Below are 18,927 nucleotides of genomic sequence, written 5' to 3'. Positions count from 1 at the left end.
CTCAAGAATATAAGCTAATGAAGCTCAGCCACTTTCCTACATTAATATCCATGGTGCTACACACAAACGCTGAAATCAAATTATAGCAACATCAAATTCGGCGTATAAATGAATCATAAAATTTGGATTTTAAACGGATTATCGGATCAAAATCCGATCCATTTGGGAGGCGTAGGGCCTTTTCCTTTTCCTTTTGGGTTATTGGAAGGCCAAGGCCTTTATGAAACATATAGAATCCAATGAGTGTTTTTTAATTTTCTTTTTGGGTTATTGGTAGGCCAAGGCCTTTCTGAAACATAGAGAATCGAATGAGTGTTTTCGAAACGAAAAACTTAAAATCAACTTGGAAGTGAGAAAAGGAGGCGCGCAGAAAACTATTCTGCAGAAGTTCCATATTCACTAGTATTAACTATTGACTATTGAGTCGTAAACAATTTCTGAGAGGACAGTTGTGAATTTCCAAAAAAAAGTGAGAACTCTTGTTTGTGACTATCTCTCGTTCGCAGCTCCGGAGTTTCCACCAAGTGCAGGGACGTTGAATGGAGGAGTCAGCCGACGTCAAGGCCAAGAAGGCTGGGGCTCGCCTGTGCTGCCTCTGTCATCAGAAAAAAGCTGCCCTGAAGAGGCCCAAAACCCTAGAGCAGGTAATTTTGCCTACTCCGATCATGGAAACCTATTTAAACTACCTTCTGTTTGTTTGCCAAGAAGCTGAGACGATATACATAAACTCGTCAACTGTATTGTGGTACGCGTTTATTATAAAACCCTATAACAGAACCGCCTGAGTATTTTTATTTCTTTAGAAAACAAAATTGAAATCGATGATTGTTTATGAAGATTTGCAGGGAGTGTTTCTATGAGGTATTTGAGGAGGAGATCCATCAGGTAATTGTCGAAAACCAGTTATTTAAGCCTGGTGAGCGAGTTGCCCTTGGCGCCTCTGGTGGGAAAGGTAAACTAACCAAGCTATGCTTGTAATACTACTTAATGTCATATTAGATTGTAAAAGTTAAGTGGACCTCAGCTTTTCTTCTGATAATTGCTTTTTATGTTATTTAATACTGTCAGATTCCACTGTCCTTGCTTATGTGTTATCGGAATTGAATAGGCGGCACAATTACGGCCTGGATCTCTTCCTGTTGTCAGTGGATGAGGGCATTACTGGCTACAGGGATGATTCTCTTGAGACCGTCAAAAGAAATGAAATCCAGGTGAAGTGAATATCAATTCTGAGTTGCTGGTCATATGTAATGCTTTTGTTTTGTTTCATGTATTTTTTTTTTTTCTGTTAATCGACTCTTGTTCAAAATTTCTACTTTCAGTATGGTTTGCCTCTAAAAATAGTCTCGTACAAGGATTTGTATGGGTGGACCATGGATGAAATAGTTAAGATGATTGGTCTCAAGAATAATTGCACCTTCTGTGGTGTTTTTCGTCGTCAGGTATTTGCTTTTATTGGAAATTGACTGCTTGTGTATTTTTTTAGAAATCTTGTATGCATGTATTTAGACATGACTTCAGCATTCCTATGTTTTGACAACATCAAAGCTGTGTGGTTACTCCACAGAAACTTGTGCTGCTTATTATTTAGTTATGAACAAGCAATTAAAGCGTCTAAAACTGTTCACACAACCTTGTTTCCCATAACATCTTATAATTTATAAATTCTAGCATAGATTAGCTTTCTGTGTCATTAAGCATGCAAGGCATGGACAATGTTTTTTGGTTTTGAGAGATTATATGGAATTATTCAACTTAATGTATTTAACTTTTTATCTCTAAGGCCCTCGATCGTGGTGCTGCATTGTTGAAGGTAGACAAGCTCGCTACTGGACATAATGCAGATGATATTGCTGAAACAGTTCTGTTGAACATATTACGAGGTGACATTGCAAGGTACTTCATTGAGGCTGTTCTTTATTATTTTTTCCTCAGCTGGATTATGTGGTGAGCTGAATTGCTGGTTTTATTTTGTAGATTGAGTAGATGCACTTCAATTGTCACTGGTGAAGATGGACCAATTCCAAGATGCAAACCTTTTAAATACACTTTTGAGAAAGAGATTGTTATATATCCTTACTGCTGAAATACTCAATACTGATTTCTTTCTTTGATCACTGTTATTCATCTTAATAATGAGTTGGATTTAGTTGTGAAGCCTTAACTAGATTTGCACGTATGCATATTTCAAGAGGCTGGACTACTTCTCCACCGAATGTAATTTAGTTTTACTCTAAGCTCCTTCAGATAATTTTGCTCAAGTCTTGCTCTGTTATTTTCACTCCTCCCAACCACCCTTGCCACTATATTCTATGTTTTTGTGCTTTCCTGGTTAGATCTCATAAGCCATTGTTGTCAAAATTGCAGGCATTTATTCACCCAATGCTTATCGTGGTTTTGCTCGCGAGTTCATCAAGGATTTGGAAAGAATCAGGTGGGTTAGCTTATTCTGAGTCCGTTTAGGCAATGTTTCACTTGTTGGCATTGTAGTTTTCACAAAATTTAATCATATCAGACTTCTGTATGCACATTCCATACTTTTTTGACAATTTCCTGCACTTCTTTCTACTGAAGACCTAGAGCCATACTTGACATCATCAAATCAGGAGAGAACTTCAGAATTTCCACTTCTACAAAAATGCCAGAGCAGGGGACATGTGAACGGTGTGGTTACATTTCAAGCCAGGTAAGTTTGTTACTACATTCACCTTGGTAAACATGGCTATATCTGGTTAATATTAAATTCTCAATCTACTTTCGTTATCTGGGTAAAGCTGGCTGGCTAAGCAAGATATCGCAATCGTCCCAAAGTTTTGGAATTACATTTATTGGTGTGTGGTCATAATTTTATTAGACAATCTGAACATTTGTTGTTTTATTGTGCAGAAATGGTGTAAGGCCTGTGTTTTGCTTGAGGGGCTGAATAGGGGTTTACCAAAGCTGGGAATTGGACGGACTCGTGGACTTAATAACGATGATAAGAAGGATACAAAGAAAAATAATGGAACCAAAAGCATCGAAAGCAAACAGTGTGGAACTTTGGACTTCTGATATAACCTGCAAGGCTATTGTATAAATGTATGATTGTCTCAGTATGGCCAAGGGAAGTATTTCAAAGACCAAAATGAGTACTTCAATGTTCCATGTGGCTATTGTGACGAGACGAGAATGATAAAGACACCCAAAAGAGTTGCCAGAGGAACGGACTTCATCTTTCCTCGTGTCCGGACAAGTTGCAGAGTAGAAAGACCGGTGGAGATTCCATATCACCTGTAATTTGGTAGTATTGCAGGAAATTCTTTGCAACTCTTGTAATGGTTTTGATGTAGTGGGTAAAATTACTTTTTTTTCGGTATCAGATCGTAAGAGGCCTGAGGTGTTTTGAATTTTACTAACTCTAAATATGTAATTTTGGTTTTGGCCCTCGAGTATTTGTAGGCCAAGTTGTACTTGTATACCCTACTCATAGGATTCAAGCGTGTAGTAGCTTCCAATTTTGTCAGAAGATTTTCAGCAATGAAAAGATTTGAGTTTTCTATACTGGATGTACGCTACTTGTAAATTATATCCGTGGGTTTGAAAAAAAAAAAGAAAAAAAAAACAGGAAGAGCTAGGCAAAAAAAAGTTTCAATTTGCCAAACCATAAAATAAAAAAAAAAAAAAATAAAAAACACTTGTTTTGAAACCAGGGATGTCATTTCTGTTCTTAAAAAGAAATAATCCTTAAAAATTGCTGATAAGAAGAAATTGAAAAAAAATAATCTGAAAACAATAGCTGCCTGTCCCATATATTTTCCTTGAAGAAAAAAAAAGCTGCATATTTAAGCCTCATATTTTATTTGGGGTGTCGTCTCGCTCTCGCAGCGCTCTGAGTAACAGTCTAAATTTACGTCGTTATGGCATCATCGGCACCGCCAAGCTCAGCCGCCCAAAACCCAGCGAAGTCGCTGGGTTTTATTGCAACCGCTATGAAGCGGAAGGACAGCTTCATTCAGTTCTTCGCAATGACTGGAATTTTGCTGCTGAGCGTCAGATCGCTGGGCCAAAAGTATCGCCTCCACGATCTTCGCGAGGACACCTCGGCTCTTAAGGAGGAGCAAGAAGCCCTTGCCAACCGCATGAACAACATAAAGCGCGATCTCCTCCACGAGGCCTCTCTCGAGCCCAGTGGTCTCTTCGCTTCTAGGCTTCGCCTTCTCTTTGGCGAACGAGAGTGATCGCACTGTGAGTTGATGTTCTGAGGATTCCTTCTCTTTCTCGTCACTCTAGGTAGTTATTCGGAAAGGGATGCGAAATTTAACCCGAATTTGATAAATTGGATGCTCAATTCAGTGGTTTCTTGTTTCTTACTTGTTGTCAACCTAGGGTTTTGTATCCTTATTTCGTATTCCTGTGAGTTTAGGATTTTGACGCAGACTGTATACTGTTTCGTGATCGATTTTCGCTTAGGTTAGTTTGTTTAGTGGAACGTGACAAGGAAGTAATCTTTCAAATAAATTGTTGAACACTGAGCTTAATTTACATTTTCTTTTTCATTGTGCGTGAATATGGTTTACATTGTTTGGTTAGGTTTCTTGCATTTGCTCCGTGTTTATAGGTGATATGAATTAAGTTCGAGATAATTGATGAATTGATTGTTTGAGTGGTTTGCTTGGAGCTTGGGATTCAAATGTTCTGTTCATTCTGATCCTGCTGAAGGATTTGGTTATGTTGTCTGTTTTCATAAGTTTTGGGGGTTTCTTTTTGAAGATACCTTCCATGGAAAAATGTTGTTTGGCTTTGATTTTGAACAATTTCCAAGTAAAGTTAAGGGTCTTGCATTTTGGTTATGAAACCTCTTGGACAGACGAAACAAGCAAACGAAGTCTGTTTCAGTTTCATGTTTCCTAGTGATCCTCAAGTAGCCAGCGGATGTTGCATTAAGCAATTAAGAATCCCTTCACAAATGTGAAAGTTATCACTCATTCGGAAGAGTAAAAATAGATTTGACTCTGCATAAGCGTCTTTATCCCTTTTTTTTTTCTTTCTTCATTTGCCCATATATTCAAAATGTGTGTTCTACTATGGTTTGTAGGGCATTCTTCCATAAATATGTGTGCGTCCTACATCTAAAGGATGGTCCAACCATGTAGGACAATTCTTTTGTTACTTGTGAAAGCTACAGCTTGAGTTGAATTGTTAAACTTATTTGTGTTGTACGTTCAATCCGCGCTAATCTTTTGTTAGCCTGTGTATTGGACCATTGAGGGTTTTTTTCTTCTTCTTTCGTTAATAACTATAGATGTCGTTTTGTATGTGGCTGCAAATTGCTTTGTCTTGCGTCTCAACTACTCTGGGCGATGAGGATTCTCTGTTTAGATATGAGCCTTCAATAGAATAAATACATTGAAGCGATTGGTTGGGGTTAGGCTCTCTTCTCATATAAAAGATTAGAATGTTAGAATTTGGAAAGTGTATTATTTTACTTGGGTTGCAGAGTGTCGTGTTGTGAGGATTCCCTGCTGTTACACATGATGCTTATCTTGATTCTTGATGATGATGATGATGATGATGATATAGGTTATTGGGTTGCAACTTGCAAGGCATCTCAGTTTACCGAAAGAGTCAAAAAGAAGTGTGATCAAATTTGAATTTTTAAAACTTGAGCTGAAATGAATATGAACGAGGAGTGAAGAATCAATCATTGTTATAGCTTTTGGAATTCATATGATTGCTTTGCTCAACTTAATTGCACTGCAAGTCTGTAGCGTTAGGACGTTGATTGAGATTTGAGAGGAATGCGTGCATGTGTTGCTTTTTCATGATTATGAGTCCCGCATACGTCTTAAATCTTTTTCATGTCAATAATGTTATCGTCATACACTAGAGTCTACAGCTGTGTTACCCTTAGGGGGAGGACATAGATTTGATGGCTACGTGGTGTATGGTTTGAGTTCAACATGCCCACTAATCACGGTTGAAGGGACCTACTACCCAGCCAGGGGAGCATCATCATCAATTTGTATACTTTTGAACTGCATTTGAATTTCAATTAGAAACCGCGTAAGCATGTTGCTTTTTGACTTTTCCTAAATTTGGGGGTTTTTAATTTTAAGTGAGAAAATCTCCTTCCAATTTTCCTGGCTTCCTTAGAAGTTAGAAACCTGGTCTGATTGTTGGGATTGTATACTATGCACGCATCTGTAATAGGATAGGTCATAGGAGTCTCAGAATGATGTAGCCTGTAGTGTAGTGTAGACATCAAATAAGTCAATTCAGTACTAAAAATAAAAATGTGAGATTAGTCACACATGAAAATTAAAAAATGAGGTGTCATAATCTAACAAGATAGCTTTGAGCACAATTCTCATCCTGTGTGTGTGTGGATATGTAAAAGCGTTGACATAAACGCCAATACCCAATCGAGTGAGTGTCATTCAAGTCTGTCACGTGAATGAATGTTGCAAACAACCGAGTCCCAATTCAGTTAACTTGCGATACTTTTCTATTTCGTTCTTTTAATTCCATATGCCATCGGAGACAAGAAAGTTTCATGTCAATAACTAGAGAGAGAAACAAAGTGAATTTTTGGGTGGATATTCACTTTTGTTTATTATTTATCACTACTCGAATTTTGAATTGAACTGGTTTTGTTTATGAGAGCTGCTTAATTCATTGAAGGAAGTAGGAAATTTCGTTAGAACTGCCATGCCATGACAAGAAAAATAAAGCCCGTCGGCGGCTGCCTATGTATAAATTGGAAGTGGAGGTGGGTAGGGTCTAGCGTGTGAGATTCATGACTCCATTGACTATTATATACAGAGTCATGTAATTTAATCTATTTAAGTTAATAACTTCGCAATGCAATTCAAATAAAAAGAGGCCCTCCTCGTTGGAAGCGGAAGTTGGAGAGGAAATGGTTGAGTTGACTAATGACTGATTAATGACAATAATCAGGGCCCTACTACTCTGCTGTTACTCTCATCACTCTCATCTCAGGAGGAGGATGGCGCCAAAACGAAACCTCCACCCTTCGCTCTCACACACAGCACAACACATTCGTCACAGAGTCGCAAATACAAAAACCAACCCAACCCCATGTGGCAGACACACCCACACAATTCAATCAAACTCAAACTTGGTATGCCTTTATTCAATTCATACACCATATATAATAATAATAATAATCAATTATAAATAGTAATGTAACAAAAAACCACCGACACCGCAATTTTCTTTTTATTTCCAATTAAAAAATATTTATTTATTTATTAACTTTCCCTCTCTTTTGTTTTCCTCGCGGCGAGGCTACATCTCACCCTTCCTTTCTTTCTGTACCGCACTTAAATACGTCCCATGCTGAATGTCATCATCATCGTTCACTCTTCTTCCCTTCTCCTTCCTTCCCCTCCCTTGTTTTAAACTCTCAAACACGCTCCCTGCTATTATGTAGCTTTTTCCTAAGTCCAACCATTCCAATCCAATACAACACACCAAAGAGCCAAACACTACACAAGTATTTATACTCTCTCTCTCTCTCTCTCTCTCTCTCTCTCTCTCTCTCTCATAGAGACAGACAGAGTCATTGGCTTAAAGCCTTAGTAAGTAAGGCTCCCTCCCTCCCTCGCACATAAAATGTCTCTCAACTTTGCGGGAGCTGCGGTTTCCGCACTGCTATGTCTCACTGCTCTGTTTTCCATTGTCGCTGCTGAAGATCCGTATAAGTTCTTTGAATGGAATGTTACTTATGGCGACATCTACCCACTTGGTGTGCGCCAAAAGGTTTGTTCAAATCTATAATTATTTTTAATGATGATTTCCTTGCACATTTTAATTTTAATTATTTATTTTTAAAAATTTAGGAGATGTACTACACTATGTATGCGTACACGATCTATTTGATTTCTGAGTCTGATCTGGTTAAAATGGATCCGATCTGTTGTTCCTTGTTCTTGTTTTTCTTCAGGGGATACTCATCAATGGTCAATTCCCAGGCCCAGATATCCACTCTGTTACTAATGACAATCTCATCATCAATGTCTTCAACAGCTTGGACGAGCCATTTCTCATCTCCTGGTACACACTCCACTCCACCACTCTCTTTTTCTTTCCTCGCTACTCTGGCTCTCTGCTAAGTGCAAACATTATCACCCCCAAAATGAAATTAATATTTGTTAATAACTTAATAGGCTTGGCTTATAATATCTTATGTCTTATATCGTATAGGGAATGTGTGAAAAAGACAAGATTGCCCTATTCATTCTGCCCTTATTATAAGTATTATAAACCTTTGATTGGAGTGCGAGGTTAGGACATTTCGTTACTGTAAATAGGCGTCATGTGATTCATATCATATTACAGCTAGCAGAGGAAGTAGCAAGCAAGGGCCACCTGCCTAATGCTGAGCCCACATTTGTCTCTCAATTCTTTTTCTTTTTTTTTTTTTTCTGTGCATTTGCGGCGTATCAGAATCGTGTATATGCCACTTAAAAAAGAACAATAAAGAATTGAAGTTCCATTTGGATTTGGGTTTCAGTGTGATTCATGAGTTTGAAGTTAGATCCGGATTTAAGATTTTGCACGACTCTCTCTAGTTGATGAGGAGGGGTGGGCATGGATCTGATCCGGTCACCGTTATTAATAATTGTAAGGGAAGGGATCTAATATAGTACTAGTACTAATACCACTACATGTAGAAATTAGGAAGGGAGTCTTGTCTAATCCTATTCCATGATTAAATTACGCGACAGCAATTGCGGAGCCCAAGCATTTAATCACCCTTCCTACCTCATCTACATAACTAATCATGCGGCTCATGTCCCCTTCCTTCCATTAAGTTTTTTTTTCTTTTCTGGGGACTGGAAACCCTACCATTAGTTGGGTCAGCTAGACGAAAGAAAAAATAAAAACAGGACCCGACAAAATCAATTGCTCAATTATGTAAATTTGGACTTTGGAGCACATGCTATTGCCAATGATCTTTTTCTTTTTCTATTTTCTTTTTGCGATTTTTTTGTTCTAAATAAAAAGAACAGCAGAGTATGGTAATCAGAAAATATTAAAAGTCTCTTGACTGGTTGGAAAATAATAATAATTAAGTCTCTTGAATGCATTGTATGTTTGTACCAAAAGGTAAATAATTAAGTAAATTTAGGTTTTAACCACAAAAGAACAACTGAGTGATTAATTGTCCCTTTGCGCCCCTTGGGACTTAATCCTTTTATTGTGGCTATAAAATAAGCAGAGTTGTCTATCCATATACCATAAGAAGCAAGTAATTAGATTGAATAAAAAGGAGAGGATCTTGGTAAATTAAACAAAAAAATTAGTTTATGTAATTTGGAGTTTAATATGGTTATTATTGTACTGTACTGTGTGTAAATATAGGAATGGAATTCAACAGAGAAGGAATTCATTTGAGGACGGCGTTTACGGAACAACATGTCCAATACCACCAGGGAGGAACTTTACCTACATTCTACAAGTCAAGGATCAAATTGGGAGTTTCTACTATTTCCCATCTCTTGCGTTCCACAAGGCTGCTGGTGGTTTTGGGGCATCCGAATTCTCAGCAGGCCCAGAATTCCCGTCCCTTTCCCTGATCCAGCTGGTGATTATACTGTTCTTATTGGGGATTGGTACAAGTCTAATCACACGGTAAACCTTTCTTATCTTTTCTCTTCTTTTAACATTTTCTTTTTTTAATTATCAAGTCAAACATTTAATTATGTGTTCTTGAAAAATACTTATATAAAATAGAGATAATACTATTTTGCTATTTTCAATCAATCAAGATATATTACGCTTGATAACTTTTTCTCAAACCGACTATTCCATTTCATATAAGTTGTTCTGGTGTTTCTGGTCGTATAGTCTCGTTTCGCACATTTTTTTAAGAAAATAAAAATAAAACGATTGCGTCCGTCGGTGGCATGTTTACCTTTCTATCTCTGGACAGCTGGACCTGTTTGACATCTGTGATCTTGTGTCGGTAATACAGCCTTTTTCTTTTATTTTCTTGCGTTTAATAATGAGAAAGCATCTCGAATTATACGTTTTTGTTTCAGTGATTTTGTGGTTTACGGGTCTGGAAGATACGACATTTTTTTGGGCAGCTGTTGCTATGATTATTTTTTATATTTTTAGAGTATACCTTGTTGGTATGCGGGCTGGGGATAACTATGTGGGCACATGTTATGTTGGACCACGGACGCAGTATAGTCCGAGTCACCTTCCTTCATCTGCCCACCCACGCCCAATGGCCCATGGTCTCACCGTTTGTCTTAATGTTACATGTAGTGTAGCCATGTTTTATTGTCCTGTGGGTCACTATTTGCATTTGGAACCCTTTTGAAGATTGGGGAAGAAATAGCAGCACTATACCAAGTGGAAGTTGGTGACTTAAAATTGAAGCTAATAATTCCAAACAGTAAATCTCAGTAGCCAAATGTCAGATGTCGGAAACTACCAAAACAAAACATAGGTGGAGAAAAGATAAAACACACAGTTTGGGCCTGCGAGGTGTTTGGTTGTGTAGACTCTAGAGCCCAACAATTAGGCATTTGGATCAAATGAATGAATGTTAATGTTGGTGTTGGTGTTGTCTCGTACAGAGCTTGAGGGCTCATCTGGACGCCGGTAAGAAGCTGCCTTTCCCTGATGGAATCCTTATCAACGGTCGCGGGCCCGGTGGATTTTCTCTTAATTTCGAACAAGGTGTGCTTCCATTGCTTCCAAATTTTAATATCATTAAGCCTAGCTAAGATTTCCTTAATAAGTGCATTGATTATATATGCATTGCATTGCAGGCAAAACTTACAGGCTGAGAATATCCAACGTTGGGTTGCAACACTCCCTCAACTTCCGAATTCAAAACCACAATTTGAAGCTGGTAGAAGTGGAGGGAACACACACCCTGCAAACCACCTACTCATCGCTTGATGTACACGTGGGCCAATCTTACTCCGTTCTAGTAACCGCTGATCAGCCCGGGCAAGACTACTACATTGTGGCTTCCTCTCGTTTCACCACTCCGATCCTCACCACCACCGGCACTCTTCATTACACCAACTCTGCTGGCCGAGTCTCTGGCCCACCCCCCGGTGGACCTACCATCCAAGTTGACTGGTCTTTGAACCAGGCCCGCTCTATCAGGACCAATCTTACAGCAAGTGGACCCAGGCCAAACCCACAGGGTTCCTACCACTATGGACTGATTAACACAACCAAGACTTACGTGCTGGAAAATTCTGCCGGTCAAGTGAATGGCAAGCAAAGATATGGAGTGAATAGTGTGTCGTTTGTCCCGGCAGACACACCCCTCAAGCTGGCGGACTACTTCAAAATTGGAGGAGTTTTCCGCGTGGGAAGCATCTCTGACAGGCCCTACTGGCGGGGGATTGTACCTTGACACCTCCGTCTTGGGTGCTGATTACAGAACCTTCGTCGAATTTGTGTTCCAAAACAACGAAGACATCATTCAGAGCTGGCATCTTGATGGTTACTCTTTCTTTGTTGTTGGGTAAGCACTCCATACACACACAATTCTTCAGTTTTGGTTTCTTGACTTGATCATTAATAAATGCATTGAATGAATATTGGTTGCAGTTTGGATGGAGGGCAGTGGACGCCCAATAGCAGGAAAGAGTACAATCTCAGAGATGCAGTTTCACGTTGCACCATTCAGGTGATTACTTCTTCTTCTTCTTCTGTATGTTTGATATATATTATAGATAGAATATTGATGGATTGGATTGGATTGGATTGGATTGGATGGGTGAATGGTGAGTGCAGGTGTATCCCAAGTCATGGACGGCAATATATGTAGCACTTGATAACGTAGGAATGTGGAACTTGAGGACTGAGTTTTGGGCACGGCAATACCTTGGACAACAATTATACCTGCGTGTTTATACTCCCTCAACTTCCATTAGGGATGAATACCCCATCCCCAAGAATGCACGCCTTTGCGGTAGAGCAGCTGGCCGACGCACACGACCCCTCTAAATTTAAGCCACCACACTTGGAAGAACAAGGCCTCCTCTGTTCTGTTCTGTGAGTATCTAGCTAGCTTGCTTAGTGGATCCATCAAGATTGAACAACGTCAGTATCTTACTGTTTGCTTGCTTCTTCTAATTTGTTCTACTATTTATGATGTCAAACGCGGAGGACATGTAGCATTGCAATTGTCAAGGACCTCAGCTCGAGGTCACATTCTTTTTTACAACACGTTTTGTATTCCCCCTTATTGTTTGAGGTTTTCATGTACCTAATTAAATTATTTATGGTAAGGCCCGGGGTGACCCGCCCTCAAGTTGCCCCTCATCTCAACGTTTTTATTCTTACCTTTTCTACTTATTATATACCGGCTATATTCATCATGTCATCGCATATATAGAAGTTAAGGGTTAATGTGACTTGTTTTTCTTTTTTCAAAACATGTGACTTGTTAATCTTGTTACATGGTTATCCTATATTAACTTTTTTTTTTTTTGGGTCTTATGACTCACCAACTCATGTCCCAATCTTTTAAATCCCAAATGATATGGTAACCTATTTTATTTGTTAATATTTGGAGCCATCAACCTCATTTATTTATAAATAAATATAAGCAATTATCATATCATAGGACACAACCCTTAGTGCTTAAAAAAGCTCAGTTAAGTCAATGAGGTCTAAACTAATGGGAAAAATGGTTTTGACTTACAGACCAGTAGTCTTAAGTTCGAACTTCATGACACTTTGGTAGTGTGTGTGTGAGAAACCTCAGTCCTTTTGTAGTTTAGACTATTGTGTGTATTTTAAAAAATAAAAGTTGAGTTGATGCAACATTTCGTGCCACTACTAGTCGTGACTTGTTACGGCTCGTTTGGGAGTGATCTTGAAGAGGTTAATAATCACTTATCTAAATAATCACTTTAAGTTATTTATGGAGAAATACCTTCCATGTGCTTCTCCCAAAAATAATTAATGATATGTTTATGAGCATAAACTCCTAAATGAGCCCTAAATGTGATTTTATGGAGAGACACATTTCATGTGCTTCTCCTTAAATATATCAGCTTTGTTGGATTTTGCAATTTTGATTAAAATACCAATGAAGAGAAACTGTGGATGCGAATAGTGGAGGAACATTATTGTACAAAAAAAACATACCATTTTTTATGCCAGATGTTAATTTTCAATGGTAAAAATCTATTTATGAGCGCAAACTTGTTTTATCTAATACATAGTGTGCATGAGCTTGTTATAATAAGCTCAAAGTTTATTTTTTAGGAAGCACGTTCAGTCTTTTTTTTCTAACTCCACTAGTTAGGGCATATTATGCTATTAGGGTTTAACAATTTAGGAAAAATCTTTGGATGAAATCGAAATTATATAAGGTATAAGGTTGCATATTGAATGCTATATTGAAGCCTAAAACGATTGAGTGAGAACTATATTGTGACTCCGGATGGCAAGGAGACGTAATCAACCATTATATATTGGTAAGTTGTTCATTCCATTTTAATTTGGTTTGGTTCTTTGAATTTCCTTATAGCTCACAATTTCGATTTCAACCTAATTCTCCCCAATTTGTTAAACCCTAATAGCACAATATACACTAATTCAATTAGAGGAATAAGAATGAAGGTGCTTCCTAAAAAAATACTGCAGCTAACGAAATATAACGGAATGTATAAATTGCAAAATTTGAGAAACATAATGACCAATTTGGCTAAATATTTTTTTCATTGACCAAATTGAATTTTCGTATAAAACCCAGTGATAAAAAAAGTATCTAACCCCATAATCTATTAACGCTTGATTAAATGATTTTTTTTCCTCAGTATTGAAACGAAGTACGAATTCAACTCTTGAAATGACCTGAAACATATTGTGTATTTATTTTTTTGTAAAAAGTAAAGAAAAGAAAAATACAATAGTGCTTTCCTGCGCCTTCGCGAGACTACGCAAAAGAGTGTTAAGTGAAGTTACTTGTAAGTTATAACTGGCTAGGGCATTGGGGCGTTGGTATTTCTCATTTCCAATCACCGCGTAGAAAACACTCTGGCCCACCCATCTCGTTCCCAATCCAACGGTTCGTTCTTATTCTTTGATGATCACATTTTGAAAGTCAGGCAACCAGCGGACATTAGACATGCGGTTCATTGAGAACGATAAATAACCACTACACACTCTTTTCCTCCGGTAGTGCTGTTTCAAGTTTCAACTTAGAAAGAGTGTAAAACCCTCTTTGCGACGCCGAAACCAGTTTTTTGGGCGGGATCCAGATCCTCCGATTTTCTATTCGCCCTCCCTGTCTTTGCTTTCTCTCTAAGATCAGGTAGTTTCTTGGTCATGATATAGGGTTCCTAAGATTTTGAGGTTTAGGGTTTTACTTTAGTTTTTCTTTACTTCAGCTTTCCTCTCTTCTCTCTTTCTGGTTCTCTGGAGAATAAGTGAAAAGTAACGCGAAAAATGGCCGAAATGTTGCTTCTTTGTTATATGATTTAGGGTTATGCCATTATAATTGGTTCATGACTTCTGTGTTTGGCTAAACGCATTTTTTTTTTCTTTCCATTTTGTGAACTTTATATTTGTGCGATCTTGCAGGTTTCAGCTAAAGTCATCTGACATCTATTCCATGGCGGTATGTGAATGTTTAATAAATATTCAATACAGGGTGTTGTTTTTTGACGTTTTATTTTCAGAATTATTTTTATTTGATTTTGATTGGTGAATATAGGTCGAGAGAATTTTCAAAGATGAAGCTAGTGAGGAGAAAGGAGAGCGGGCTAGACTGGTGAGTTTTCTACTTTCTGCGGTATTAATTTACGTGCACAAAATTGCTTGTAACACTTGCAGTTATTTTCCCCCCTTTTATGTCTTTGTTCAAGGGACATTCCAGAACAGACACACAGGAGAGTAAGCAAAATGTTGTTTTTCTGAGAGTGACTGACAGTTTATTCTTTAAAACATATGTACATGCTTAGATTGCAAGATTTTACTTCACTGCAAGGCAATGTTTGTTAAATAATAATCGGGATGGGATAAAATTATTGACTAGAAGCATATCTTTTATTCACATTTTCTCGATCCCTCGAGTTTGAGTAAGTATTACTCATTATTTCTTTACATTCTGTTGACCTTTCAAATTCCTTTGGGAAGAATGAAGCATTACACCTTAAACATACGAGTGGCCATCATACAAGATCTCCTTTTGTTTTATTTTGTGTGTACAAATCAAATATTGGAGTGAATCTTCTGTTTGGCATTTAATTACTTGTGTTCCCCTTTTCCAATTAAAAAAAAAGTTGTTCCCATGCCCTTCTGAGATTTGCGACTGTCCCAACTAAGTTGAATATTGCTCAATTTTAAGTATAGGCAGTGTACGTTAGGCACATTCAATCTCGTTTTGTTGATTTGAATTTCAAATGACTATGGATAGAAGTTGACTTATCCCTCTTTGAACTTATCTATAATCTGTATTGTTTTAGGCGTCATTTGTGGGTGCAATGGCAATTGCTGACTTGGTCAAGACAACCTTAGGGCCAAAGGGAATGGTGAGTTTCTTTTACTTTCATGTGTTTCCAACTAATAGATGCATGTGTTTATATCATTAATTTTCATTTTCCTACTTGTGTTAGTTACTTTCTTGCGAATATATTTGGACAGGATAAAATTCTCCAATCAACAGGAAGAGGACATGTGGTCACTGTTACAAATGATGGTGCCACCATCTTAAAGGCTCTGCATATTGATAATGCAGCTGCTAAAGTCCTTGTCGGTATCCTAATAATTGCATTTTACATTAGTGAATATTCATGGTGATCATAACAGGTTGTAGAAATCTTCGTCCCGTTGAGTTATCGTTTTACATTTATGGACTTGGTCAAAGCCTTTGTTTGCAAGTTATATGTGTCTTAACTACCTAGTTATTGAAATTAATCATGACTGGTGGAAATAGATTTCATATCGCATTTTGTAATGATCTTTAATACACGAGTCAGATATTTCAAAAGTTCAAGATGACGAGGTTGGTGATGGGACAACTTCTGTTGTTGTTTTGGCTGGGGAACTCTTAAGGGAGGCAGAAAAGCTCGTTGCATCAAAGATTCACCCAATGACAATCATATCAGGTTTGTCCTAGGTTTCTGCATGAACATCTCTCTCTCTCCCTCTCTCTCTCTCACACACAGTGAGAGTATAAATATGATTCTGTGTTTTCTGTTGACCAAAACCTATACACTTCCCTTTAGCTTTATTTTCATTTCAGTATCTGAACTTGTTAATAGGTTCATATCTTAGCTTTACACTACTTATGTGATGCATGTGAAAAATGCTGTATGTTTGATTGTCAGGTTATCGCATGGCAGCTGAATGTGCTCGCGATGCTTTGTTGCTGAAGGTTGTGGATAATAAGGCCGATTCTGGTATTCACTGCAGCTTATTATTTTGAATTTAAGTGCCGCCATTTTGGCTTCAGTGATTTCTCTTTTTCTTCTGTATCATTCACCAATTATATCTCTTCATGGATCAACTTTATTTTCACAACTGCTGATATGAGTTATTCAGGCGCATGCTGTTTAGTTAATGAGTTCAATGTGCTTGATCTTGATGTACACTGCTTGCTGAAATTGCTTGGTTGTGCTTCCATTATATTTTCCTTGAGCTATTGTAATAATTGAAGACATCACTGGATTGTGCAGAGAAATTTAAGTCAGACCTAATGAAGATTGCAATGACCACTTTGAGCTCCAAAATTCTTTCTCAGGATAAGGAACACTTCGCACAGCTAGCAGTGGATGCTGTAATGCGGCTAAAGGTGATTATGACTTAACATTTGGTAGTTAAGGTTCAATCTTCATGCTGCAAACAATTACTTTTCTTGTATCTTCATGTTGTTTCACAAGGCTGTTTGCAATGGCAGGGGAGTACCAACTTAGAGGCGATCCAAATTATAAAGAAGCCTGGGGGATCACTGAAAGATTCTTTCTTAGATGAAGGGTAAGAAGAGCAATGAACATTTGAGCTTCTTATGAACTCAAATATTTTGGGATTTCTATAATGTAGTCTTCGAGATCTTTGTGTCTTTTGTTATCAATTTATCTGCACAGATGAAATGATCTGTAAATTTCTTTTTGTTCTTTGTTTGGAGACATATGCTGGTTCTTATTTTCTCATGCATGTCTTCTTTGTTACTTCTGTTTTTCTTGTTCAGATTTATTCTTGACAAGAAAATAGGTCTTGGTCAGCCCAAGCGCATAGAGAATGCGAAGATTTTGGTTGCAAATACAGCAATGGACACAGACAAAGTAAAAATATATGGGGCACGTGTTCGTGTTGACTCAATGTCTAAGGTTGCTGAAATTGAAGGGGCTGAGAAAGAAAAAATGAGAGAAAAAGTGCAAAAGATAATAGCTCACGGGATTAACTGTTTTGTCAACAGACAGTTGATCTACAATTTCCCGGAGGAGCTCTTTGCAGATGCAGGAATACTTGCAATTGAGCATGCTGATTTTGATGGGATTGAGCGTTTGGCCTTAGTAACTGGTGGTGAAATTGCATCAACTTTTGATAATCCAGAGTCAGTTAAGCTTGGGCACTGCAAACTCATTGAGGAAATTATGATCGGTGAGGACAAGTTGATCCACTTTTCTGGCGTTGAACTGGGTCAGGCATGCACAATAGTGTTGAGGGGGGCAAGGTATTTTTTTATATTTGTTCCCTGCCAATTCAGTTCGGCATTTTAAACTTGGTTTGTGTGTTTCAAAACATGAAATGGAGTACAGTATTTCTCAATACTTATCTTGCATGCAGCCATAGTTTAACTTTTTGTTCATGAGGCAGTTAAGACCTCATTAATTGAATTTTATTGATTGGTTTTATCTGCATCCACGCCCTTTGGAATCCCAAAATTTTGTTTGCATGCATTAGTTTTGTGACTTGTAATGGCAGGTAGTTCTGCCATTAGTATGTGATTCTCGTCTGACAGTTTTTTGACTTGTAATGACATGTTTGTATTTCTTTGGCAGTCATCACGTGCTTGACGAGGCTGAGAGGTCTCTGCATGATGCCTTGTGTGTGCTGTCTCAGACAGTCAATGACAGCAGGGTTTTACTCGGAGGTGGATGGCCTGAGATGATTATGGCAAAGGAAGTTGATGAGCTAGCCAGGAAGACTCCTGGAAAGAAATCTCACGCTATTGAAGCTTTCTCGAGGGCACTCTCAGCCATTCCTACTATCATTGCTGACAATGCTGGTTTGGACAGTGCTGAGTTGATTGCAAAGCTACGCGCAGAGCACCATAAAGAAGGATGCACTGCGGGGATTGATGTCATCTCTGGAGCTGTAAGTACCCAAATAAAGAAAATGAAAAAAAAAAAAAAACAGAAATAGGACATTTTAGGTGTATATGATGCCTGGAAACCTCTTCAATCCGTTTTTCTGGATTGTCATCGTTAATTGATGCCTGGCAATTTTTGACATTCTGGCAGGTAGGAGACATGGCAGAACGAGGCATATCTGAATCATTTAAAGTCAAGCAGGCTGTCTTGCTGTCTGCAACAGAGGCTGCAGAGATGATTCTTAGAGTTGATGAGATCATCACATGTGCACCTCGGAAGAGAGAAGATAGAATGTGAAAGGCTGGATAGAACAATTTGCCAGAAACAAATGTATTTTGACGTCTGCCCTTGTCTTGGCATAGTTTATGTATGATTTGGATGTTTATGTTATTGTTAGAAGATGGGATTTAAAGTTTTGGAGAAATGAGTTTTCGATACGGTCGTAATTTTGGATATGAGTCTTAATTTTGGATTTCTATCTAGTTTTCGTGAAGAAGGCCGGTGGGGGGTGCTTTGTTTTTGTTTTCTTTTTTTCCCCTTTTGCAGAGTATTAATTTCATGATTTCTCTGTTATACGTTTCTCTTCTCAACTATAACTATCATTCGCTGTTTTATTGCT

The 18,927-nt window shown here is 38.0% G+C and overlaps 4 protein-coding genes across 4 annotated transcripts; all 4 read left to right on the top strand.

The window, feature by feature from the left end:
* The first annotated feature begins 353 nt into the window (after nt 1–353).
* Nucleotides 354–3,538, top strand: LOC103321170 (2-thiocytidine tRNA biosynthesis protein, TtcA). The gene is made up of 10 exons (XM_008222952.2): nt 354–644; nt 838–952; nt 1,069–1,211; nt 1,323–1,442; nt 1,784–1,896; nt 1,978–2,070; nt 2,177–2,217; nt 2,368–2,434; nt 2,575–2,686; nt 2,887–3,538. Exons 1-10 carry the CDS (start codon nt 540–542, stop codon nt 3,049–3,051), a joined length of 1,074 nt encoding a protein of 357 aa, XP_008221174.2. The 5' UTR covers nt 354–539; the 3' UTR covers nt 3,052–3,538.
* Nucleotides 3,539–3,770: 232 nt separating this feature from the next.
* Nucleotides 3,771–4,546, top strand: LOC103321169 (uncharacterized). Its single transcript, XM_008222951.3, has one exon. The coding sequence runs from the start codon at nt 3,897–3,899 to the stop codon at nt 4,215–4,217; it is 321 nt and encodes a 106-aa protein (XP_008221173.2). The 5' UTR covers nt 3,771–3,896; the 3' UTR covers nt 4,218–4,546.
* Nucleotides 4,547–7,322: 2,776 nt separating this feature from the next.
* SKS5 (SKU5 similar 5) lies at nt 7,323–12,303 on the top strand. The gene is given in 9 exon segments (XM_008222953.3): nt 7,323–7,761; nt 7,946–8,055; nt 9,367–9,530; nt 9,533–9,636; nt 10,593–10,695; nt 10,788–11,362; nt 11,364–11,500; nt 11,587–11,665; nt 11,773–12,303. Coding segments are annotated over 9 exon segments (1,632 nt in total). The 5' UTR covers nt 7,323–7,614; the 3' UTR covers nt 11,986–12,303.
* Nucleotides 12,304–14,175: 1,872 nt separating this feature from the next.
* On the top strand, nt 14,176–18,881 carry LOC103321172 (TCP-1/cpn60 chaperonin family protein). The gene is made up of 12 exons (XM_008222955.2): nt 14,176–14,305; nt 14,575–14,611; nt 14,708–14,764; nt 15,459–15,524; nt 15,637–15,748; nt 15,972–16,100; nt 16,323–16,394; nt 16,671–16,786; nt 16,892–16,968; nt 17,183–17,668; nt 17,997–18,312; nt 18,459–18,881. Exons 2-12 carry the CDS (start codon nt 14,606–14,608, stop codon nt 18,603–18,605), a joined length of 1,584 nt encoding a protein of 527 aa, XP_008221177.2. The 5' UTR covers nt 14,176–14,305; nt 14,575–14,605; the 3' UTR covers nt 18,606–18,881.
* The last annotated feature ends 46 nt before the right edge of the window (nt 18,882–18,927 follow it).

This window comes from Prunus mume, linkage group LG2 (assembly GCF_029339155.1).
Source record: "Prunus mume cultivar Tortuosa linkage group LG2, ASM2933915v1, whole genome shotgun sequence".
Lineage (NCBI taxonomy): Eukaryota > Viridiplantae > Streptophyta > Magnoliopsida > Rosales > Rosaceae > Prunus > Prunus mume.
This window is presented reverse-complemented; position numbering and strand designations above follow the sequence as displayed.

What these genes read in the sequence shown, in the direction of transcription:
- LOC103321170 (XM_008222952.2), top strand. Translation starts at nt 540, where the DNA reads ATGGAGGAGTCAGCCGACGTCAAGGCCAAGAAGGCTGGGGCTCGCCTG. An exon ending in TCAAAAGAAATGAAATCCAG is followed by an intron (nt 1,212 to 1,322) that starts GTGAAGTGAATA and finishes TTCTACTTTCAG; the next exon opens with TATGGTTTGCCTCTAAAAAT. An exon ending in GGACTACTTCTCCACCGAAT is followed by an intron (nt 2,218 to 2,367) that starts GTAATTTAGTTT and finishes TCAAAATTGCAG; the next exon opens with GCATTTATTCACCCAATGCT.
- LOC103321169 (XM_008222951.3), top strand. Translation starts at nt 3,897, where the DNA reads ATGGCATCATCGGCACCGCCAAGCTCAGCCGCCCAAAACCCAGCGAAG.
- LOC103321172 (XM_008222955.2), top strand. An exon ending in ATAGTGTTGAGGGGGGCAAG is followed by an intron (nt 17,669 to 17,996) that starts GTATTTTTTTAT and finishes TTTCTTTGGCAG; the next exon opens with TCATCACGTGCTTGACGAGG. An exon ending in TTGATGTCATCTCTGGAGCT is followed by an intron (nt 18,313 to 18,458) that starts GTAAGTACCCAA and finishes ACATTCTGGCAG; the next exon opens with GTAGGAGACATGGCAGAACG.